We start from the raw sequence: 25177 nt of genomic DNA, 5'->3' as shown, positions 1-25177 counted from the left end.
AAGAGAGCGCGTGTCAGGCTACATTTCACTGTGTGTTATACTTGTATAACTATGCATGTGACAAATAAAGAACCTTGAACCTTGAACCTTAATTATGCATAATGTTAAATATAGAGAACACACTAATAGTTTGTTTATAAAATCGAAATTATTAAAACTAGAAGATATAGTGAAATTACAGACATTAATTATTATGTTTAGGGCAAAAAATAAAACACTACCTCTTAAGTTACAAAGTTTATTTGTATTGTGTTCAGAAAATGGGGATGGCAGAAGGAAGTTTTATTTTAAGCATCGGTTTGCTCGAACCACACAAAGGCAAATGTGTCCAACAGTCATAGGCATAAGAAACTGGAATTCTCTCAATGATCATCTTAAGTGTTGTACAAATGTTTCTCAATTTAAAATCTGCTATAAGAATAAAATGATAAACCAGTATAAAGAAATAACAGAATTTAATTGTAGAATAAATTATCCTTTTAGTTTGATATTTGGTGTTATTGCTCATTGTTGAGTATATTGTTCTGTTTAGTTTGTTTTGTTATGTGCAGAATATTGTCAGAGTGTAATTTCGGTTACTTGTATTGTCACAGATAGGGGGGAGGTGTCAATAAGAATTTATTCTTCTTCCTTCTCCTTTTCATGCATGGAAACAGTGTTACTTTAATTGAAAAGAAGGTTGTGTATAGGAAATGAATTACTGGTGTACCTTGTGTGAAACAAACAAACAAAAAAATCATACTGAACCAATCATGTTTCTGACATTTTCTCTGAATGTTTTATTTACTTTTATTTAACACTACAAAAATTGTTTGTTCCACAGTGAAACATTCACTGAAGTATCTGGTCACTGGATCCTCTGGAGTCCCAAACATCCCAGAGTATATGGGTGCTATGATGCTTGATGACATTCAGCTGGGTTCCTGTGACAGCATCAACAAGACAGTAGAACCAAGACAGGACTGGGTGAAGAAGATGCGTGAAAACGAAACTGAGCTGTTGGAGATATTGACTCAGGAGTGCTTTCAGGATCGGAAAAGCTTTGGAAAGTGTATTTCTAGTCTGAAGGAGCAGTTCCAGAGTGAAGGTGCAGTAATATATATTTTTAGAACAATTATGTCAATTAATAAGCAAAAAGAAAACAATTGATATAAAATTATTTTGTTAATTATCAGTTAAAGATTTTTGAAGTCTTATTTTTGTTTTCACCAACTGAATCATAAACCTTGTTAGTGTGAGCGTTCTTTAAAAAGGATGATGAAGCAATAGTTCGAGTTTTGCATAAAAAATAATTAGACAGTGACAGTGATATAGATTTTTCCTTTAAAAGCTTTATATATAAATATATATATATATGTATATATTAGGGGTGCAACGATATTCGTATCGATATTGAACCGTTCGATACAGTGCTTTCGGTTCGGTACGCATATGTATCGAACAATACAACATTTGTAATTTATTTTATCAACTTTCCGTCTGACGATGCTGTCTGTGTGGAGCGCTCAGTGAATCTGCGTTCGACTACTCCGCCTAGGCTGCACTGTCGAGCGCAGATCCACTGAGCGCTCAACACAGACAGCATAGACAGAAGGAAGAGCGCAGGGCACCTCCCCCACCCTCATCCAGATCTGGCGTTTGGAATTATTTTGGTTTTCATGTGATGTATGACCCTGAAGGTAAGCGAGTCATGGACTAAAGTAAAACAGTATGTTGGATGTGCCATGCAATGCTCAATTACATGGGTGGGAACTAGTGTGTTAGCGCAGTTAGCTCGTTAACGTGTTGGCCGTCTAGCCCCATGCACGGGGCGATCGGCGGTAGCTCGTTAACGGAGATTTGCCGTGTTGTGGCGTTAAGGTCATTTCAACGAGATTAACCTGAAAGCACTAGTGGGAACACAACGAATATGACTGCACATTTACGCCGACATCATCCTAGTGCAAAGACAAAAACAACAAGCATGCTACTAACTTTAGCCGAGTCATTTAGACAGCTGTTAGCACATGATTCTCCTTATATGTTTAATATGCTGCTGAGAATATAGCCCAGAAGAAGCGTATAGTATAGCTTTTATTTTGGAAAGAGACATTTCTCTGTAATAAACTCTCTTTTCCAAAGATGAGTGATTCCTCAATCAGATACAGGGCTTGCAATATCGCTAGCCCGACGTCCTGGGGCTAGCGATTTTTTTCAGTCGGGCTACCAAAATCTATCTCTTCCCTGCCCGTCGGGCTATTGTAGGAAGGAAAAATATATGTCAATGCTTTTGCATTCTTTCAGAAATGTAGCTGGGTAATTATGTCATTGGCATCGGTGAGCCACTGTCAATATGTGACATATTGAAATCGCGTTTGAATTTGCGCTTGTTTTTTTGCTTTCACTTTGCAATCGTGCGAACTGTGTATAGAGAGCGACAGCACTGATCTGTGAGTGATGATAATTTGCGCACCAATTCCTCTGACATTGTCTTATTAATTGTTAGCTTACTATGCAAACATGTCAAGTGAAATCTCCCGCAGCTTAAACATGTGAGAGGTTGATCGCACAGAGAATCGCTGAGCTTATGTGAGTGCGTGTGTAAAAGCAGCAGGATATATATTTGACTACGATGACCTGGATGACTGAGAACCTTCACAGACAGATATATATTTTAGTTCTGCTGAGCCAAATAAGACAGGTCAGGGTGAAGAAGTGACAGCCAAAGAAAAGCTTACCACAAAACGGAGAAGTTATGACAAATCAGACTATAAGGCAAAAAGAAAGTGCAGCTTTATGGTTTCATGGACAAAAGAATTTCTGTGGCTGCAATATGACGAGCTAAATAACCAGGGCTGCACATAAGTGGTCCGCAGGTGCGCATTCGCTGTCAAAATAAAAAACACGCACAAGGGTTAGGGTTAAATTTAAAAACTGTACTTTTGAGTTAAAATATATATTTATAATTTTAATAAATGACAAATTAAAAAGGCATGAACATTTTTTTTGTATCAAAAAAATATCGAACCGTGACACCAAAGTATCGAACCGAACCGTGAATTTTGTGTATCGTTGCACCCCTAATATATATATATATATATATATATATATATATATATATATATATATATATATATATATGTATAGATATATAGATATATATAGATATATATATAGATATATATATAAACACCCAGCACGCCCCTGCGGGCGGTTTATCCTTCAAGCTCGGGTCCTCTACCAGAGGCCTGGGAGCTTGAGGGTCCTGCGCAGTATCTTAGCTGTTCCCAGGACTGCGCTCTTCTGGACAGAGATCTCTGATGTTGTTCCCGGGATCTGCTGGAGCCACTCGCCTAGCTTGAGAGTCACTGCACCTAGTGCTCCGATTACCACGGGGACCACTGTTACCTTCACCCTCCACATCCTCTCGAGCTCTTCTCTGAGCCCTTGGTATTTCTCCAGCTTCTCGTGTTCCTTCTTCCTGATATTGCTGTCATTCGGAACCGCTACATCGATCACTACGGCCGTCTTCTTCTGTTTGTCTACCACCACTATGTCCGGTTGGTTAGCCACCACCATTTTGTCCGTCTGTATCTGGAAGTCCCACAGGATCTTAGCTCGGTCATTCTCCACCACCCTTGGGGGCATCTCCCATTTTGACCTCGGGACTTCCAGGTTATACTCGGCACAGATGTTCCTGTACACTATGCCGGCCACTTGGTTACTTGATGGTGACTTGTGCTATGGGCTTGGAGTTGGCCTCTAGTGTTGTACGCCACATCCCCATTGAGTTCCTGATGAAGGTCCCATTGATCTTGTACAATTCTAGGCATTCCAGTATCCAGCTGTGGGGCATTGAGTCATAGGCCTTCTTGTAATCAATCCAGGCAGTGCACAGGTTTGTCAGTCTGGTCTTGCAGTCTCGGCTGACTGTTCTGTCTACCAGTAGCTGGTGTTTTGCGCCTCTGGTATTCTTGCCAATTCCTTTCTGTGTCCCGCTCATGTATTGACCCATGTGCCTGTTCATCTTAGCCGATATGATGCCTGACAGGAGCTTCCATGTAGTACTGAGGCAGGTTATTGGTCGGTAGTTGGAGGGGACCGGTCCCTTCTTGGGGTCCTTGGGGATCAGGACCGTCCGGCCTTTGGTTAGCCATTCCGGGTGTCTCTCGTTAACTAGCAGCTGGTTCATTTGTGCTGCCAGACGCTCGTGGAGTGCAGTCAGCTTCTTCAGCCAGTAGGCGTGAACCATGTCGGGCCCTGGTGCTGTCCAACTCTTCATACTGGAGACCCTTTCTTGGATATCTGCCACTGTGATGGTTACTGGACCCTGTTCAGGGAGGTCGCTGTGGTCTGCCCTCAGATCCACTAGCCACTGAGCATTGCCGTTATGGGTTGCGTCCTTCTCCCATATGCTCTTCCAGTATTGCTCCGTCTCCAGCCTGGGTGGTGCTGTTCTCTTATTGTTCCCTTGCCACTGAGAGTACACCTTTGCTGGTTCTGTGGAGAACAGCTGGTTTATTCTCCTGCCTTCTATCTCTCTGGTGTACCTCCTCAAGCGGCTGGCCAAGGCTGTGAGTCTTTGCTTGGCAGTTTCCAAGGCCTCAGCTATGGACAGCTTGCTGTATTTCTTAGGCACCTTATTTGTCGCACCTTTCTGCACCTCCGTTAGTTGGCTAACCTCCCTCCGTGCTACTTTGATCTTGCCCTCTAGCCTCCTTCTCCATGGAGGGTACTGCCCCTTGTCGCTGTTCAACTTGTAGCCAAGCATCTCACTGATCACTGCTACCGTATTGTAGATCAGCTTGTTAGTGTCGGTAATTGTGGTTGTAGGTATTGCCCGTAGTGCTGCATTAACATCATCTAGCAGACCTTCTGAGGGTACTTCACGTAATCTTGGTAACCGGCTACGGGGGATCCAGGTTTCAAGCTTGGCCATGATCCTATTTTTCAGGTCAATTCCTCTCGCACTCAACGATCCTTCTCCTATCGCACTTGGGGCTATGTACCCAATCTCGGGTGGGGGTGATGATATCTCTCCCCTTACCTGGCGTCCTGACTCCTCCTTGCCGTAGCATTTGTGCTGTACCTCGTCAATCTCTAGCTGTGAGAGCAGTCCCTTCTTTCGAATGTTGGAACACTGAGCTACTATTTGTTTCGCCCGTCATTGTGGATGTTGGGTATCGAAGAATAAAAAATTCTTCGATACTCGATACTTCGATACTCAATAAATATATATATATATATATATATATATATATATATATATATATATATATATATATAGACCGAGTGCTCAGTGAATACCTCAGGCAGCAGAAACCCAAGAAAGAGGAGGGAGACGAGGAACCATCATGGAAGGACAGGCCCCTGCACGGTATGTACCACCGGCAGATAGAGGAGGTGGCTGATATCCAGAAATCCTACCAGTGGCTGGACAAAGCTGGACTGAAAGACAGCACAGAGGCACTAATCATGGCAGCACAAGAACAAGCTCTGAGTACAAGATCCATAGAGGCTGGGGTCTATCACACCAGGCAAGACCCCAGGTGCAGGCTGTGTAAAGATGCCCCAGAGACAATCCAGCACATAACAGCAGGGTGCAAGATGCTAGCAGGCAAGGCATACATGGAACGCCATAACCAAGTGGCCGGCATAGTGTACAGGAACATCTGTGCCGAGTATAACCTGGAAGTCCCGAGGTCAAAATGGGAGATGCCCCCAAGGGTGGTGGAGAATGACCGAGCTAAGATCCTGTGGGACTTCCAGATACAGACGGACAAAATGGTGGTGGCTAACCAACCGGACATAGTGGTGGTAGACAAACAGAAGAAGACGGCCGTAGTGATCGATGTAGCGGTTCCGAATGACAGCAATATCAGGAAGAAGGAACACGAGAAGCTGGAGAAATACCAAGGGCTCAGAGAAGAGCTCGAGAGGATGTGGAGGGTGTAGGTAACGGTGGTCCCCGTGGTAATCGGAGCACTAGGTGCGGTGACTCCCAAGCTAGGCGAGTGGCTCCAGCAGATCCCGGGAAAAACATCGGAGATCTCTGTCCAGAAGAGCGCAGTCCTGGGAACAGCTAAGATACTGCGCAGGACCCTCAAGCTCCCAGGCCTCTGGTAGAGGACCCGAGCTTGAAGGATAAACCGCCCGCAGGGGCGTGCTGGGTGTTTTTATATATATATATATATATATATATATATATATATATATATATATATATATATATATATATATATAGATATATATATATATATATAAATCTCATACATCCATTGGACGTAAAACTTACATCTTATTGCACCAGCATGCATCTGCTCTTATATAACTATCATTAGCTTACAGCTTTAAGTGTTAAAGTTATGTGCTGACTAAAAATGAAGACAAGATGATAGTTTATTAAACCTGTAATAAAATTAGCAGATTGTCTCGATGGAATTTAGTAAACACAGCCATCTGCTCCTTGCTATCTAAAATATAATAAACAGGACACTGGAGTAAATTCTTGACCATCTCACACTTCTGTTTAATCAGTTTGACTAACCCTCTGTTTGACATTTATTCATTTGTGTGAAAACTATAACTTTAATCTCAGCCAAACCGATTTACTCTGAAACAAATAAAACACTGAAAAAAGCGAAACAATAACGTTTTTAAGTTATCTAAGTGACTTATATATCATGTTTAACCTGAGTAGCCAAAACCATGGAGGTCTGAAAACGATGTACTGGGGGGTTCGCTACCCCCACTAGCTATCGAGCTGGTCGGTAACAGACGTCTCCAACAACGTTGGAACACTTTTGTAAATATGTGATGTCTTGATAAATCAAGCAGGTATTTGAAGTTTACACAGCTACTTTCTTGCCCTAAAACATCTTAAAACTTTATTTTGTGACCCAAAAAGAGTAATAATAAAACTAATTTCCAACAATGGCGAATTTGCTGGGCTGCACTGTGAATTCTGGGATAGGTTGGGCCACGAAAAATACACCCAACCAATCCTTCAAATCTGCAGAAAAGGAGGACGCATTTGTCGGCCGCATTTGGGGGAGTCTTTGAATTTGGACAGTCTTCGTCGCATCGCTGTGATGTAACAGGCCTACAAATGCAGCCTCCGAAGGATGTGGCCCCTAAATTTGGACACAGCTACGATACCAGAGACTGCTTATTCTTCTTCTGTGGTGCTTAACGGCAGCTGGCATCCTTGTACATGCATTGCTGACATCATTTTTTTTAGTCCGTTATTACACTCATAAATCCTACTACTTACTACTTATTCCTCGTCTTTCAGGATCTTATGAAGCTTCAAACGATGCGCAGACTATTAAATTAGTCCAGGGGCGTTTTTAGCCCATTTTTGGAAGTGCTGAAGCACCCCCAAAATGAATCAAAGCACCCCCAAAGATTTCTTACTTTTTTTTGGCAATATTTGCTGTTTGTGTCACACACTACTAAAAATATAAAAACCATACAGTACTTGGTTGAGACATAATGTTTTAACAACAAAAGTATAGATATCCCCCCCCCCCCCCCCCCCAAAAAAAAGAAAAGAAAAAAAAAGAAGGTTTGTTCCAGCTCACCTCTCCCCCTGCATTTAACCTTCAGTTACTCTTTATATAGTTTGGTAGGAGTCAGACCATGTTTCTTTTTTAGCTGAAAAACATTACACCCAGGTAACCTGCAGTGTTGAAAACGTGTTTCCCAACGATGTTTGCTACCCTACAATCTGTCCTACTCTGTAGTAAAATCAGCGACATTTGACCGTCCTGTTGCTCCCATTGAAATTTATACAGTCTATTTATAATCTAAAATTTAAAATTGTCCGTAGCCTGCTGTTGTTACCACTGTCCTGTTTGAAAGCTGCTTATTTTGTCATATGTGCATGTGCAAAGGTACTAACTAGATAACTGACTGGATGCCTATTAACCTTATAACTCCTGTTGTGTGTGTGTGTGTGTGTGTGTGTGTGTGTGTGTGTGTGTGTGTTTGTGCACAGAGAGACAGCCAGGTTCATAATGGATACAAGGAAGTTTTTTCAAAAAAAGGAGCCACGTTAAGGTGAAAGTTTAAGATCAAATGATCCGTCAAGGAATAGGATAATGTTGGATCAGTGTTTCAATATTTATATCTTTTATTAGATGTACATGTGGTTTGGTTATTTGCCTTTTGGTTGAAAGTACACTGCGAGACGACTTTTTATTAGAGATCTTAATAGTATTTTTTTCATGTTAATGTAATTTTTTTCATCTAATTGAATACAATATATTTGTGTATGATTGTCAGGTTACGATATGTATTTTTTTTTATTCCAATCCATTCTTCTTTTTCATCATTTAAATAACCTTTATCAGATTTGATGGTTTTGTTACAGACTTTTAAAAAAAGTGTTTTGCTTTTCTTTCATAAATGTGGGGATTAAATTGTGTTAAAATGTACAAAACAGTGATGCCATGTTTTATGACGAGGACCCAGGCACAGAGAGACTTGATGCATTTAAGAATCTTATGATTTAATAAAGAAATTTGCCGACTTGAACAACGATGGTAAAATTATGATGACTGATAATGGAGATGAAGACAACAGACAAAGAGGACAGGGAGGAACAGGGGTTTAAATGCACCAAGGAGACAGTCAGAGGGAACTCGGGACAACTGGAGACATTTAAGAATGCAGGGACTGACAGAGACAGGGAAGAAGTCTCATCATAAAGTTTACCTTGCCTGGCTGGGCAGCTCTCTGGGTGCTCAGCACCCCCAAAGCTCTGATCCTAGAATCACCCCTGAATTAGTTGTTGACGATTTTGATAGTCGACGTAATTGTGGCTGCCTTACTCTGGACAACTGTTTTTGTCATGTAATTGGATTGCACTTTGTCAGGCCTCTACCCTAAGACTTGACCAATTTGAGTGTCCCACCTGAAGGCTAGGCTTCTGCTGGTCTAGCCTTTATGGTCACTAAGGCACGTAAACCCCCTGACCGCGTTAAGGGGGCAATCCCTCGGGAAAACAGAAAAGCAAAAAAACAAAAAAAAACAACAAATGAAATGAAACATTGCTCATCAGATTCTAACAATTAAAACAGAACATTTACCTTAATTGGATGGCCTAATTCAAGTAAATTTGCAAAATGAAGTAAGAATAAAATAAGACCTCTCAATATAGCCAATACTTACAAAATGGGTTGGTATAGTAAAAAAAACAACAACATAAACACCTGTTTATCGTGGTTTCATTGAAAATCTAATTAACAGAGAGACGTTAAACGCACCTCAGTGCCTGCCGTAGCTAAATGGGAGAAAGTACGTTCTTCGCAGCTGGATGGTTAATAAATTGGATTTAACTTAACCACAATACTTTGACATGAGTTCTTTATAAACTTGAGTCTAACATGAAGGCAGTGGCAAGATGCGTCGCATGGATGTTTTAGCTGGGGAGAGTGGCAGTTCTCTGCTGAGTGCTGTGTGAGCCTGCGCAAAAACAGAGCACGGAGGCATAGAGCGAACGAGACGTGAAACCTATCATCTCATTTGTGCCTTTTCCAGTGGATTTTTCAACTACTATAATAAATCTTGTTCATATTCAGTTTGTGGGTAATCTATTATTTTCTTTCTCAACTTTTAAAAGTTTGACTTAAGGGGGCAGGACATTTGTTTAAGGGGTCATTGCCCCCTCTTGCCCCAGCGTATAGCCGGCCCTGGTGTTGCTGCTTTACCAGGTGTAACAATTAAGTTTAGCATCCAGGCATCCATGAAAACTCAATTTATTAAATTTAACGGAGTTCGAAGTTAACAGGAAGTTTGCTCGCTAGTTCCCACCTAAACATGATATAGCATGTTCTGACTGAGAAATTTGTGAAAAAATTAAAACATACAGCTCTGCTATCACTTCCAACATAAATTAAAAGAGAAATCTAAACAGCAGTGACGTTTGTAGGGTTACTGAAGTTGCACTAGCTGGTATATAATGATGTGCTACGTGAGATAATCCATCCACAATACGAGGTTAGTCATTATTAAACTGCAACAACATGGGAATAGAGCAGCTGTGAGAGAATTCAACGTGAATAAATCGATGGTACGGAAGTAGAGGAAGCAAGAATGAGTTGAGTAAAGTTTGACTTATCTGACTGTTTTGTTTCGCTTAATGCGCCGTCAGTTTCTGTCAGTGGTCAGTTTTGATCTCTTGTTTTTCTTTTAATCTTGACACACCAAGCCTACTTTTACATGTTGCAGAATTCCATCACCTTCATATTCATATTTGATTACTTATTCTTTTTACCTCCGTTGTGGCTTTGTGTATATTTAGTTTAATATTTGTATCTCATGATTCATTCTTGTTATAGTTAGTATTTACTTTGTTGCGTGGTTTCTTTAGTTTATTAGAAGTTTAGGACTCTTTTCTGTGGTTTCTTGTGAATTTATTATATTAATTTCAGTTTCTGTTCTGGTTAGTGATGTACACATTGCTTCTGCTTAGTTCACCTTTGTGTCCCAGCGTTGTCCCAGCATTTCTCCTTCCTTGTTCCCCTCTCTAGTTCTTCAGTCATCTATGTCGATTTAACCCTCGTTTCCTAATCAGTTGTGGCTTCTTGTTTTATTTTGGTAACTGTTATTCTTAGTTTCTTGTGTTACATTTACTTCCTCTGCCCAAATATTTATACTTTCCAACCATGCATCCCACATGTGCTCTCCTCTCACTATCCCATGAGTGCGTTTGGGTCCACATCCTACCTGCCATGCATCATATCCATGACGCAGTGCACCCATGACAATGTGCAATATTAAAATATTATACTGCTATCTCTCTTTTCTTTGTTTCTCTCTTCAGGTGTTCACATTTTACAGAAGAGAGAAGGTTGTGAATGGGATGAAAAAACTGGAGAGGTGACTGGATTTTCACAGTACGGTTATAACGGAGAAGACTTTGTTGAGTGTGATCTGAAGAGACTGACATGGATCGCACTGAAACCAGAAGCTGCTATTACTAAACAAAGATGGGATGCTGACAGTGGTGGAACAAAAAACAAGAAAAACATCCTCACTAACATTTGCCCAGAGTGGATAAAGAAGTTTTTGTCCTATAGGAAAAGCTCCCTGCAGAGAACAGGTAGAGTCACACAACCTGATGTGGTTTCATGGACGCAGTAGTGTTTATTTTGTGTTGCATGGTCTTCCAAGAAATACAGTTGTATGACAAAACATTTTGGGATTAATTTTGTATTTCATCATTTTTGTTTACAAAAAACAATACAAGAACACATTATACATTTTCAAAAATTAAGAAAACCATGTGCAAAGGTAGTTGTAGATAATATAACATCTTAAAAGATTGTAATGAAATCAGTTTCACATTTTTTTGTAGCTCATTCCATTTAAAGGCAGCAAAATATTTTAGTTTAGCGTAAACAAGAGGTACACCTAATGTTAAAATATACTGTGATGTGTTTTCAAATCCCAGTTATCTCTGTACAGAACTCTGGATCGGCTCTCGTTCAGGGGTTCAGAGTCTCTCGTCCTAGGAGTATTACCACTATAGGTACCACAATAGAAACTTATTTAAACAGATGGTGTTGGGAATTCACCCAGCAACTAACTACCTCAATCTGAATTTCCACCCTGCTGCCCCCTAGGTGACGCACCCTACTAGCAACCCTGAATAGGTATTATCAACAGCCAATCTAGGTACTAGTTACTAGGGGTGATTGTGGTTCATGAGTTGGGAGTTCGCCTTGTAATCGGAAGGTTGCCGGTTTGAGCCCCGGCTTGGACAGTCTCGGTCTGTCATGGTCCTGAGTCTGAGGACTCAGTGTTTTTGTCATGGTCCTGAGTCTGAGGACTCAGTGTTTTGTGTTCCTTATGCTTTTGTTCATTCAGAGTGTGTATTCTGTTGTGATTTTGCCATTTGTTAGGTTTCTGTTCTTTGCCTGCCTGCTCCCACTTCTCTATGTTCCCTCTGTCTGTCCATGGTGTTATTGTGTCTGCTCATGAGTCTGCCTGTCAAGTTCAGTGTCCTGTCTGGTTCTCTGTGTCTGTTAGTTTCCTGTTTTATTCTGAAGGTTCATGTCTCATGTCAGTGTGTTCAGTTTTACCTCTCCCCTGTCTCGTTAGCCTTATAGTAAAGCGCTATATAAATACAGGCCATTTACCATTTATTGCTCCCAGCTGTGTCTCCCTCCTGTGGCCCATTCCCTGATTACTCCCCGTGTATTTAAGCCCTGTGTTTTCCTGTGCTCTCTGTCGCGTCGTCTGTTTAACTCCATGTCAGTCTGCATTATTCTGTTACCTGGTATTCATTCTGCGTCTCTCTGCCATCTCTCTTTGTGCATTTCGCTCCTCCTCCCGTGAGTGTCTGGTTTAAGTTTTGTTCTTTAGTTTTCCCAGTTTAGGTTTGTTTACTCCCCGCTCTACTCTTCCTGTTTTGTCACCTTCTCACCGCTGTAAATAAATATTCACTCGCACCCCAGTCAGTGCCTGCATCTTGGATCCTTTTCTCAATTCACCACACGACTGCTGTGCAGCCGTGACAGTACGACGCGACCACAAGATGGATCCAGCGGTCTTGGCCGGGGAGAGCGACCTCACACGTGCCCTACGCCTGGTGGACTGGGTAACCCACACCTCCAATGCACGAGCAAAAGTTGTGGGGATAAATGCCGTTGAGGCAATCCTGGCCGGAAATCCCTATCTCCACCAGGTCCGGGGATTTACAGACTTAATCGCTGAGCTGCATAAAGCCCAGGAAGCGGTGCAAGCTCGGGAAGTAGCCGATTGTGCCCAGCAACAATGGACTACGACCGCCACAAAACATCCGTCTCAGATTCACCCACCGGAGGTTTCACGGCCCGACCCCCCAGAGGTTTTTCCCTGCCTGTCGGAGCCGTCAGCGGTGGGGAGGAAACATTCGCGCCACCGACGCTTCACCCCACAGCCGGATTCAGGGACTCCTGTGCGACCAGCTGTGGTGAGTGTTAAGGACGCTGGTGCTTCTGGGACTGTGTTTTCTGGGGCCGTTCATGGGGAGGGTAAAGACAGTACACGGCGTTTACCTACCTTCGTGGTAACTAACCTCTCACAAGTAACTGACTGTGTTTCATCCACTCCACCACCAACTCAAGTCTCACTTCAACCTGTACATCAGCCTTTAGCCAGTTCATTAGCCCAGCTTGCATCTATTCCATTAGCCCGGTCACCCGCTCCCTCCATACTGGACGCTGTGTCTGTGCCACCCATTTTGAATCTCGTTCCTAGCACCCATTTTGAGCGGAGAGACAAATGCATTAAAACCACTCTAGTTTCTCAGAAACTGGCTAATTTAGAGACTGTTACTCGCCCCAGGGCCTCCCCAGAGGCTGGGTCTCAGCCCCCAGCAGACTCAGGACCCCTGGCGGTTAAGAAGCCAGCTGAGGACCACACCCGGCCGTCGCTGCCTGAGCAGACCCAATGCTCTGTGCAGCTGCAGTCTGCCATGTGTTTGCCAGAGGCCCGTGCGCCTGCTGGTTCTGTTGCGTCCCTGCCAGAGGCCCGTGTGCCTGCTGGTTCTGTTCTGTCCCTGCCAGAGGCCCGTGCGCCTGCTGGTTCTGTCCTGTGTGTGCCAGGGGCTCCGGTGTCCACTGGTTCTGAGACTGTTTTCGCTGGGGGGCCCGAGGAGCCCGTCCAGCCTTCTGCCTCGTCAGCTGGGGGGCCCGAGGAGCCCGTCCAGCCATCTGCCTCGTCAGCTGGGGGGCCCGAGGAGCCCGTCCAGCCATCTGCCTCGTCAGCTGGGGGGCCCGAGGAGCCCGTCCAGCCTTCTGCCTCGTCAGCTGGGGGGCCTGAGGAGCCCGTCCAGCCACCAGCTGCAGTCTCATCACCAGCTGCAGTCTCATCACCAGCTGCAGTCTCATCACCCTCGCCTGGTCCAGCTTCTGCTTCATCATCAGCATCGCCTGGTCCAGCTTCCGCTTCATCATCAGCATCGCCTGGTCCAGCTTCCGCTTCAGCATCGCCTGGTCCAGCATCTGGTCCAGCATCGCCTGGTCCAGCATCCGCTTCAGCATCCTCATCAGCTGCTTCGTCTGGTCCAGCATCCGCATCCTCATCAGCTGCTTCGCCTGGCCCAGCTTCAGCATCCTCATCAGCTGCTTCGCCTGGCCCAGCTTCAGCATCCTCATCAGCTGCTTCACCTGGCCCAGCCACTGCTTCATCCTCATCAGCTGCTTCGTCTGGTCCAGCCACTGCTTCATCCTCATCAGCTTCTTCGTCTGGTCCAGCCACTGCTTCATCCTCATCAGCTGCTTCGTCTGGTCCAGCCACTGCTTCATCCTCATCAGCTGCTTCGTCTGGTCCAGCCACTGCTTCATCCTCATCAGCTGCTTCGCCTGGTCCAGCCACTGCTTCATCATCCTCGTCCGGTCCAGCCACTGCTTCATCATCCTCGTCCGGTCCAGCTTCCGTGTCTTCATCCTCGTCCGGTCCGGCTCCAGCATACTCATCAGCATCGCCTGGTCCAGCCTCCGCATCCTCATCATCCTCATCAGCTTCGTCTGGTCCAGCCTCCGCCTCCGCCTCGTCCTCATCAGCTTCGTCTGGTCCAGCCTCCGCCTCCGCCTCGTCTGGTCCAGCCTCCGCTTCGCCTGGGGCTGCAGGGGCCACGCAGCCTTCAGGTCCCCTACTACCACCTCCACATCGTCGGTCATCTGCCAGGCCGCTTGTTGGGCATCTCCGCCACCGTGGACACCCTCCTGAACGCCCTCCTGAACGCCGCCACTACCTTCCATGGCCGGCCTCCGGACTTGTTTCCACGCCGCTGTTGCTGTCCGCACGGTCGGCCCCCAGAGCTGTTTCCACGCCGCTGTTGCCGTCTGCACGGTCGGCCCCCAGAACTGTTTCCACACCACTGCCTACTGCGTGGCCGGCCTCCGGACCTGCCCCACTGCCGCTGCCTTTCACACGGTCGGCCCCTGGAACTGAACTGTTTTGGCCTCCGGGTCGGCCCCCTGACCTTGTCCGTCTGGGCCTTTTCGGACTGTGTCCCTCCGTCCTGGACCCCCACCGCCCGCCCTGGTCGGGTCGTTTTCTGTTTTTTGGTTCGTGGGGGGTTTTTTTTTGGCTTTGGTCCGTTTTTGTGTTTCTGTTGGGCTGTCTGGTGCCAGCCCTTGAGGGGGGGGGGGGGGGGGGGGGGGGGGGTACTGTCATGGTCCTGAGTCTGAGAACTCAGTGTTTTTGTCATGGTCCTGAGTCTGAGGACTCAGTGTTTTGTGTTCCTTATGCTTTTGTTCATTCAGAGTGTGTATTCTGTTGTGATTTTGTGAGACTGAAAGATGCGCAGTGAGATTTAAAGTACGAGGAGTGAGGACTGATTGGCCTGACAAAGGCCTGGAGAAAAATCATTGGTTTAGACCCATCATGTCACAATTAGCTTCACAGCGCGGGAAAGTGGAAGTTATGTAATGATTAGATTTGTCACTAACACATAGGAAGCAAATAGATGAGTACCTACCTTATTGAATTTCCGCATAAGCTTCATTACATTACTTCATTACTGAGCCTAAGAAGCTTCTGATAGTTTGAGTCCATTTGAGTTAATTGGTGACACAACTGTGGATGAAAATAAAGGCACACCCCAAACACAGAGCCTCTTTCTTTGACATCATGTGAAAATCAAGAGAAATCAACCAAGACATCAAGAAAAGAACTGTCAACCTCCACAAGTGTGACTCATCCTTAAATGCAATTTCCAGATGCCTGAAGGTCCCACGTTCATCCATTCAGACAATAATATGCAAAAAATATGGGAATGCACAACTGTCATACTGCTTGGGAAGAAGACAGATTCTGAGTCTCAGAGAGGAAAGATTTTTGGTCGAAAAGTGTAAATCAACAGCAAAAGACCCTGTGGAGATGAAGGCTGAAGACAGTGTCAAAACAAGTCCTGTACCACCATGAGCTGAAAGGTTACTCTTGGAGGAGAAAGGCATTACTTCACAACCACTATAAAAAAGCCAGAATACAGTTTGCAAATGCACAGGGAGACATGTCCTGTGGTCTGACAAAACCATTGGCCAATGATAAACTGTATATTTGGAGGGAAAAGGGGGAAGCTTTGAAGCCTCAGAACACCACGCCAACTGTGAAGTATAGGGGTGGTAGCATCATGTTGTGGAGCTGTTTTGCTGCAAAAGGAACTCGTGCACTTCACAAAGTAGATGGCATCCTGAGAAAAGAAAATTATTTGGACATATTGAAGCAACATCTAAAGACATCAGCCAGGAAGATGAAGCTTGGGCGCAAATGAGTCTTCCAAAACTAAATAAACTGACCCGCAAGGCCAGTAATGTTGTGGGGATGGAGCTGGACTCCCTTAGGATGGTGTCTGAGAGGCAGATGTTGTCCAAGATGAGGAGAATGCTGGATATTACCTCCGACCCACTCTATGGCATGCTGTCTAGTCACAGGAGCACGTTCAGTGAGAGACTGAGACTACTACAAAGCACCACTGAACGACACAGGAAATCATTCCTGCCCATGGCCATCTCCCTGTACAAGTCCTCCATCTAAAACACTGTAAGCACTGCAGTACAGTGTATTGCAGTGCAATACACACTCTACAATAAAATAGCAAATGACAAAGTTCACTGGTTAGAGTCAAATGTCAATGTTCTGCCTCTGTAATATTCTTTGTCAATATTCCTGATATTTACAACAACCTCTGTAATATTCTTGATTTTTCTAATTGAGCAGTTTGTATATATATTAGTGCCATTTCTCAAATGTGTAAACTCTGTAACATATTGTATTATTTAATAGTTTAGTCCAGGGGTGGGCAAACTTTTTGGCTCAGGGGCCACGCTGAAGTTTAAAATTTACAAAACGGGCCAGGCCAGCACCAGATGCATACATATCAAACAAAAACATTAAGAAAGCATTATAGCGGCGGCAGTGATGACGATGGGGGAGCCGCGCGAGGGGCTGCTCCAGCCGGGAGCGGCGGCGGTGAAGGAGGAGCTGAGCGAGGAGACAGAGGTCCCCGTGCCAGGGGAGTCTGCCAGGGGAGCTGCATGGCATTTGCATTTGCTATCATGCCCCGCCAACTTAAATATGGTACTGGGTCCTGCATTGTGGTTGTTGTTGGTTGTGTTGTTATGTTGAGTTGGGAGCAGGAGAGCTGCAGCTCTGTGTGTCCGAATAAAGAGATGCTTCAAAGCATGACTGTTTGCCGTGGTCATTCACAAAGTACTTAATTAGAGTAACGCCACACTGCGTACCCCGCGAGACACACCAATCTTCGGCTGGCCGGAATAAAATGCCCAACGGGCCGGAGGTGGCCCGCGGGCTGTAGTTTGCCCACCCCTGGTTTAGTCTGTTACCGTTACTGTCTTGGAGCACCTGTAACCCACATAATTTCCTTAGGGATTGATAAAGTAATCTGATTCTGATTCTGAAAAGGACAGTGACCCCAAGCATACCTCCAAATTAGCTACAAAGTGGCTTAAGGGCAACAAAAGTCATGGTACTTGAGTGGCCATCACAAAGCCCTGATCTCAGTGCCATAGAAAATTTGTGAGCGGCACTGAAAAGACAAATGCGACCAAGGAGGCCTACAAACCTGACCCAGTTACACCAGTTCTGTCAAGAGAAGTGGGCCAAGATGCCAGCAAACTATTATATAAAACCTTTGGAAGGACATTTGGCCCAAGTGAAACAGTTTCAGGACAATTCTACAAAATACTAAGGATGTGTGTATACTTCTGACTTTGATGAAAATAATAAAAAAATACCTAACAATTTTCTCTCTATTTATTCTGACATTTCACAAAAAACATGTTAATATTTATTGATCTAAAACCAAAAAGTTTACTGTATGTGTTTTTTTTCAGAAGGATGTAAATGTCTGGTTTCAACTGTACATGTAATTGTACCTTGAGCTTTCCTGCTGCTCCGCTCCTCCCCTCTTACCAAGTTATGCCAGAGGACACAGAGCAGACACATTTGCTCACTAGTGCTGTCTAAAACCTGGTCAGCTTGAAGTTTTAGGAGGGAAAACAGAACAAACCACAGCAGAGAGCAAGTGATCAACACTTGCTTCCAGACGTTCTTGTTGCCAATTTTTAAAATATTTTTCACCGTACCATGTTATTGAATACAACAACAACTACTTCTGAACGTTAACTGTTTATCACCTCTTCAGACATTTTCACTTCAGACCACAGGAGAAACACACCTTTTCATCATTTCCAAGATTTATTGATGATTTCTTACATTAATTAGTTAAAATTCTTTTGAAAAAGAGTTTCCATATTGCAGTTTATTTAGGATTACATTTAGCTTAAAGAGTACAGTGTTACATCTTAGTATAACTGCAAGAAACCTGGTAACTCTTTGACTTGAATAGCTTGTTCTGTTTTAAATTATAAATTCAATTTTGTTTTGATTTTCAGATGTTTGCTTTAGTTATAGTCACAATTATCTATGGAGCTTGGAAAGAAAGCGACTGGACTTCTTTAAGCTTCTTGAAGACGTTTCACCTCTCATCTAAAGAGCTCCTTTAGTTCTAAAACGAAATGGTATTAGTATTTAAATGCTAGTGGGGGTTGACCCCTAACCCACATGATTATAGTCATGTGACTCATCGCATGACCCAAGTTGTGAAAAAAGGTGTGGGTCATGTAAGGACAAGAAACGCATTATTGGCTAAAACAAGCATTCAATATTTATTATTTACTGTTACTGATGCTCATGTTGGTTGCTTTTGTAGTTTCCTTACTGTGTTGTTTTCTTTTTGCTTGTTTTTTTCAGCAGGTGTTGGAGCAGATTTTCAGTGTCTTAACAGTGTAAAATCACTAACCAAATTATCGACTTGTGTTGGAGTAGCCCAAGCCACCATTCACTTTTTTTGCTTTTATACATTAAACACCTTTCTTTAACCTATCATGTGACCTATTGAGGCCACATGATGCAAGATGTGAGTAGGGGTTGAGGCACCTGGGACTGGATCTCCAAACTACATTGTAGATAACGGACAGTTGGTGTTGTAAGCCACCTCCTTTTTGCATCTGAAACCTCTGGTAATAATGACCCATAAATTTTTTTTTCACACTTTGGCTCATGTGACGAGGCACATAATCAATAGTGGGTCAATGACCGTCTTAAGGGACAGGGTTTAGATACCTGGGACTCTCCAATATTTGCCCCACAGTCATGACAATTTGCATATTAATGATCATGAAACTGACCTCACGGTCCATTGTTATTCAGTGGTGCTAGTTTCAGTCATTATGCAAATGTAGTTTTTTTGGGGAATCCTACAGTCAGCTAAGAATGTGAAAGTCACTTGGATGAGTGACAAAATGTTTCTCCCACTGAAAAAACTACGTCCAGATGAACAGATAAACTTTTTGTGATTACTTTACCTCGATGATTGAGCGTGCATAGAGACATTTCCGCCATTTGGTTTCTCGGATGAGAGCTGAAACGTCTACAAGAAAGTTTCTTTCCAAGCTTCATAGACTATCATAACTTGGAAGCCTGAAAACCTACACAGAAAATCAGTCACAATTATTTTCCGCTGATACTATAATGTTTTATATGTAACACATACACTGTACATATACTCCTATTGAATTTCTTTTTCTTTGTTTTTCTTTGTATCCTCATCTGGTTTATTTTCTAATTGCTATTTCTTCCTTCCCCCTGCCTGCATTGCCTCCATCTGTCTCTACAGTTCTTCCCTCAGTGTCTCTTCTCCAGAAGACTCCCTCCTCTCCGGTCAGCTGCTACGCTACAGGTTTCTATCCTAAAAGAGTCATGATGTTTTGGATGAAAGATGAAGAAGAGATCCATGAAGGTGTGGATCACAGAGAGATCCTCCCCAACGATGATAAGACCTTCCAGATGAATGTTGATCTGAATGTTTCATCAGTCAAACCTGAAGACTGGAGAAGATATGACTGTGTGTTTCAGTTCTCCAATAGTGAACAAGTCATCACCAAACTGGACAAAACAGTGATCAGGACAAACTGTGCAAAAACAATACTTTGCAATGATGGAGGTGAGAGAAACATTATGTTTGCTGATATTGTTTAATGTAATGCTTGATTTGTTTATCCTACATTGGATCCCAGGAGGCATAGCTATTCATGTTGGGAATAACTCTTGTAGATCTTAATGGGGAAGAATTTCTTCTTTTTTCTTAAATTATTGTATATTACAATCATTTTCTCTCTCTTTCATTGTACATATAAGTTGTTACTGTTAATATTAGTAAGAAAAAAATCATAACCCCCTTAATGTGATATTAGAACTTCTACATTTGTCACCAAACTACATAAATCCATGACCAAAGGGGCAGAAACAACATAAGTAATCGATCAATCAAGTAAGAGCAACTCATTTATTTCCCATGACTGCTAAAACTGTGTATTGTCTATAATGTGGTGCTTCAGTGTCCATCCACCCACTTACTTCCCCTTATTTGGGGCCAAGTTGTGGGGGACAGCAGACTAAGAAGGTCTGGCAGAGAAGTCAGACCTCCCTCCCTCTCCCTAGCCGCCTGCTCCACCTTATATGGGGGAACACCAAGGAATTCCCAGGCTAGCCAAGAGATGTAATCTCTCCAGGGTGTCGTGCCCTAGGGCCTCCATCTGGTGAGACATGCCTGGATCAGTTGCCAAACTACTTCAGCTGGCTCCTTTTAATGTGGACGAGTAGCTGCTCTCCTCTGAGCCCCTCTTGAATGGCTGACCTCCTCACCCCATCTCTAAGGGAGGGGCCAGGCCCTAGTTTCTGTCGCTTGCATTTGTATCTCATTCTTTCAGTCACTACCCAGAGCTTGTAACTATAGGTGCTCAGTTCTCTCTTCACCATGATGGACTGGTACAGCATCCGCATTACTGCAGATGCCGCCCCAATCCATCTGTCAATTTCTCACTCCCCTCACCCGTCACTTGTGAACAGTACCCTGATAGATTTAAACTCATCCACTTGGGGGAGTGATCCCCAAGGCCTCCACCTCTGACTGCCACACATTGCAGCCAACACCTATTTCCCCTGGGAGTGGTAGGCTTACAGGAGGGCTTCTGACTGTTTCTTTGATTCAGAGTATGTGAGGTGTTACTGGTGTTAAAACTTGTAAGAATACCCTTTTTAAAGTTTACACTTTATACCATGTAACTCTGATAGTGAACTTCTACATTTTAAAATTCAACACTGTCTCTAACGTGTGTCTAATAAAATCCTCAGTTTATTTATGGCTTTTCACTGAGGCATATGTTACTGAATGCAGTTAGAAGTGAAAACTAGAGCTCCCGCTAATGAGTTACATAGTTAGTAATATAATTTTAGTGCATTTGTCCTGCTTAATTGAAATATGTAGTGTAGATGAAACCTATAGGATGGATGTGTGATTTTATTATAATGTTTTAGGCAACTGTTGTTGTGATTTGGCGCTATGTAAATAAAACTGAACTGAATGTACTTTTTAAAATTTTGTTTTTTACTTAGTAGAGACGCCCGATGCCAGGATGACTGCTGTCATCACTGCAGTGGTTGCTGCAGTGGTTGTTCTTTCTGTGGCTGCTGTTGGATTTGTTGTTTACAAAAAGAAAAAAGGTAAGAGATTCAAATGAGCGCAGCTGGCATTCTGATACAGACTGTAAACCTGAACTCATCTGGCATTTTGAAATCCTTTTTTTATTTCAGAAAAACAGTGTACCTTGAAAGTAAACGTCTATATAGTGGTCCCTCTCTATAATGCGTTTCACCTTTTGTGGCCTCGCTGTTTCACTGATTTTCTTTGTGCAATTTTGCATACTTTCTTTTTTTTTTGCGTCCTTATAAGGCTGCAGACCATTGTCAATCAATCTTGTGCTGTGTCTCCTGTACAGTACAGATTGTGTTCAACTTGTCAAATTTACATAATTCTTCGATCTCTACAGTGTGACTCTGAAGTGCTGTACTGTATGTATGTAAGTTTTCTCCCCAACAAACACAACAATGTCGCCAAACCTTTTTGCACCGTCAAAGGCACTTGCGGTAGCACTCAAAAAGAAAAGAAAAGGCAGAGGAAGATGCTAACCGTCGCACAAAAAGTTAGACTAATGGACATGCTAAAGGACGGTAGAAGTTACCGTATTTTTGGGACCATAAAGTGCACAGAATTATAAGGTGCATTAAGCGAAACAAAACTGTCAGATAAGTCAAACTTTACTCAACTGCATATAGAAGTCATTGAGTCCATGGACTCAAGTAGCTGCATCAATGCACTACGCAGACTTTTTGCTTTAAGAGGGCCTGTGAAGCAGCTGAGGTCAGACTGTGGTACAAACTTTGTTGGAGCATGTTCTGAATTAGGAATAAGACAAGATGATCAGAGTCAAGACAAGATCCTGAGATACCTCTACGAACACGGCTGTACATGAGAGTTCAACCCTCCACATGCCTCGCATATGGGAGGTGTGTAGGATTGGTGTAACCAGGAGGATACTGGACTCCATGTTGTCTCACGGTAAACACAGTTCCCTGACTCATGAAGTGCTCTGTACCTTGATGGCAGAGGTGTCTGCTATAATCAATGCAAGGCCATTAATCCCAGTCTCCTCCGATCCTTCTTCACCACTGCTGCTGACTCCTGCTATGATAGTAACGCAGAAACCTGGTGTACCACCTCCAGCTGGCGAGTTTGTTGGAAAAGAACTTTTGAAGTGCCAGTGGAGACGAGTACAGGTACTTGCTGATGAATTCTGGACGCTCACCTTCCTGGCTCTTGAAAAGTAGTTTGGCTGGCTGTTTATCTATGTTCACACTCAGGGAGTTTAACACATAGAGAGAACAGTACATTATATATTTTTGAACATATAGCATAATGATAATACTAGTTATTGTAAACTTTACAAACCACCCAGCAGTATTTCATTTCATTTCATTTCATTTCATTTTTATTTATTTCACACTTGGTACTACAAATCAAACAAAACAACCACATCTTCTGTCATCTTCTGTCAAAGGAGCTTGCAAAGAAAAGCGTCTGGACTTCTTTAAGTTGCTTGAAAACGTTTCACCTCTCATCTGAGAAGCTTTTTCAGTTCTAAGGTCAAATGGTATAGTATAGTATAGTATAGTATAGCACGTATAGTGCATCTGCAGGTAAATGAACATCAAATCTCTAAGACAGACTGAAATCTGTATATTTATCACCCTTATGATAAAACCCATGTCAGCCATTGGTTTATGGACTTTGTATTTTGAAGCCTCAACATTTGCTTTATTGCTATTGCTACGTTGGTTTTTGTGAGCCTTTTGGGACCATATTAGAATCTGGAGTCGTGCACACTATTGTTTCATTTAGTGTGTATCCATAAGATTCGTACAGCAGATCCAAGTTGTGCCTTGAAAACAGGAAAGTCGTTTCCATAGAGGAGAACTTTAATAGCAGGCTTGTACAAAGTGAGGCTTTGTACTCACATTTGCTGCAAACACTCGTTTTACCCTGTTTGATGCAGAATTCACTTGAAATCAGGCAAGAACTGGACTTGTTTTTTATAATGTGTTCTTGTGAATTGATTGTGTATCGCGTATGTTTGATTTGACTTTCTGCAAGACAACAGTCGCCCGCTGGCCAAAAAAGTTTTCCAAATACCTCCACGTGATCTAGCCTGGATTTAGAAAAGAATAGCAAAAAAAATCTGCACCTCCTGCTTCAGATGCAATTTGTGTTTCTGTGTTCAGAGGCAGCGGTGAGAGGAGAGACCTCGGATCATCCAGCTGGAGAGCCTGACCATGAGGAGTCGAACATTAACTCAGCTCTTCCAGGGCACCCTGCAGACTCGGCTGCTGGCATCGGTGAGGGATGACGTGAACGCCAGTGAGCCAGCGAGTCAGACCTTCTGAGGACGGTTTCACTTTTCTCTCTTCCGTATAATTGACTCTTTCCTCTCTCTCTCAGCTCCTTGTCTCAGAGTGGGAGGGATTTGAAGCACAAAGGGAGGATGTCATGGTCCTGGGCCGAGCGACCCAGTGTTTGAGTTTTATGTATCTTTTGTATTCATTTGTGCCCTAGCTTAGCACATCTAGTTTATTTTGAGATTGCTATTTAGTCCTTTGTTCCTTAGTTGTCATCTCCCCCTGTACTAAGTCTCCCTGGTTCATGCGTCATGTCTGCGTGGTTATGTTTAGTTCATGTCATGTCTAATCTCCATGTTTCCTGTTTTACTTTGAAAGTCTGTATTCAATGTCAGTGTATTCAGTTTCACTTCTCCTGTCCCGTCGTTAGGTTCATGTGTGTCAGCTGTGCTCCCATGTGTGGCTACTTCCCCTGATCATCCCTCATGTGTATTTAGTCTCTGTGTTTCATACAGTCTGTGTCGTGTCGTCTGTGTTCCCACCCTCCATGTCCTCACGGCCAGTCTGTACAATCATCGTCATGGTTTTCTGAGTCTCCTTTAGAGATGGCACGACACCACTTTTTTATGTCCGATACCGATATCATAAATTTGGCTATCTGCCGATACTGATATAGTGTTTTTTAATCAACAAAACTGTTTTTTTAAATATTTTGCTGCATTTTGTATAAGTTCATACTCAAGTTTAAAACAACAACTACACTAAAACTATTCTGTTATACCTGTATGCAAAAAAAAAATATTTCATAGTTCAGCAATACTGATCAATCTAATAAACTTAAACCTACACCATCCTCCCTATTCTGGTATTTTAAAGAGTACTTAGCATAAATGTTAAGCAACCTAACTAATAGGGTTCCAACTCCCAGCAACAAAAATAAATAAATAAAAAATAGGGAACCACCCCTCACGCTCCACCTCATGATGCTTAATCGATGTAATCAACCTTAATTTGATGCAGTGTGAAAAAAAATGCACAGAAATCAATTATTTTTCAAGAAATATTAAATAGATTCAACATCTTTCTTCAACAAAATTGCAGACTGCACAGATGGTACCTTCCCAAAGGAAAAAGTACTATAGCTTACTAGGGTATATATATTAGACTTAATAGTTACTATATACAGTAATGAACTTCTATTCATTTTACATCAAATTAAAACTTTGGGTGTCAGATAATTATTTGTTAAAAGCTAGACATTTTAAATGAGAATAAGAAAGAAAAGTATATCTTTGTGCCCCCCTTTTCCCTGTTCATGCTCTATCGGCCCCCCTGGCTAAACTTTGCTAGATCCGCCCCTGCACAGTTACCAGCCGTCAGCTACGTA

The 25177-nt window shown here is 43.0% G+C and overlaps 1 protein-coding gene across 1 annotated transcript; it reads left to right on the top strand.

Moving 5' to 3' along the window:
• The first annotated feature begins 826 nt into the window (after positions 1-826).
• On the top strand, positions 827-23878 carry LOC113015197 (major histocompatibility complex class I-related gene protein-like). Its single transcript, XM_026157149.1, has 5 exons — positions 827-1087; positions 10808-11086; positions 19676-20002; positions 21457-21561; positions 23677-23878. The coding sequence occupies exons 1-5, from the start codon at positions 886-888 to the stop codon at positions 23799-23801; spliced, it is 1038 nt and encodes a 345-aa protein (XP_026012934.1). The 5' UTR covers positions 827-885; the 3' UTR covers positions 23802-23878.
• Positions 23879-25177: the final 1299 nt, after the last annotated feature.

Source organism: Astatotilapia calliptera, chromosome 22 (assembly GCF_900246225.1).
Source record: "Astatotilapia calliptera chromosome 22, fAstCal1.2, whole genome shotgun sequence".
Lineage (NCBI taxonomy): Eukaryota > Metazoa > Chordata > Actinopteri > Cichliformes > Cichlidae > Astatotilapia > Astatotilapia calliptera.
The sequence above is the reverse complement of the archived record's forward strand: the minus strand, read 5'-3'. Positions and strand labels throughout refer to the sequence as shown.

What these genes read in the sequence shown, in the direction of transcription:
- LOC113015197 (XM_026157149.1), top strand. Translation starts at nt 886, where the DNA reads ATGGGTGCTATGATGCTTGATGACATTCAGCTGGGTTCCTGTGACAGC. An exon ending in AAGCTCCCTGCAGAGAACAG is followed by an intron (nt 11,087 to 19,675) that starts GTAGAGTCACAC and finishes CTGTCTCTACAG; the next exon opens with TTCTTCCCTCAGTGTCTCTT. An exon ending in AATACTTTGCAATGATGGAG is followed by an intron (nt 20,003 to 21,456) that starts GTGAGAGAAACA and finishes TTTACTTAGTAG; the next exon opens with AGACGCCCGATGCCAGGATG.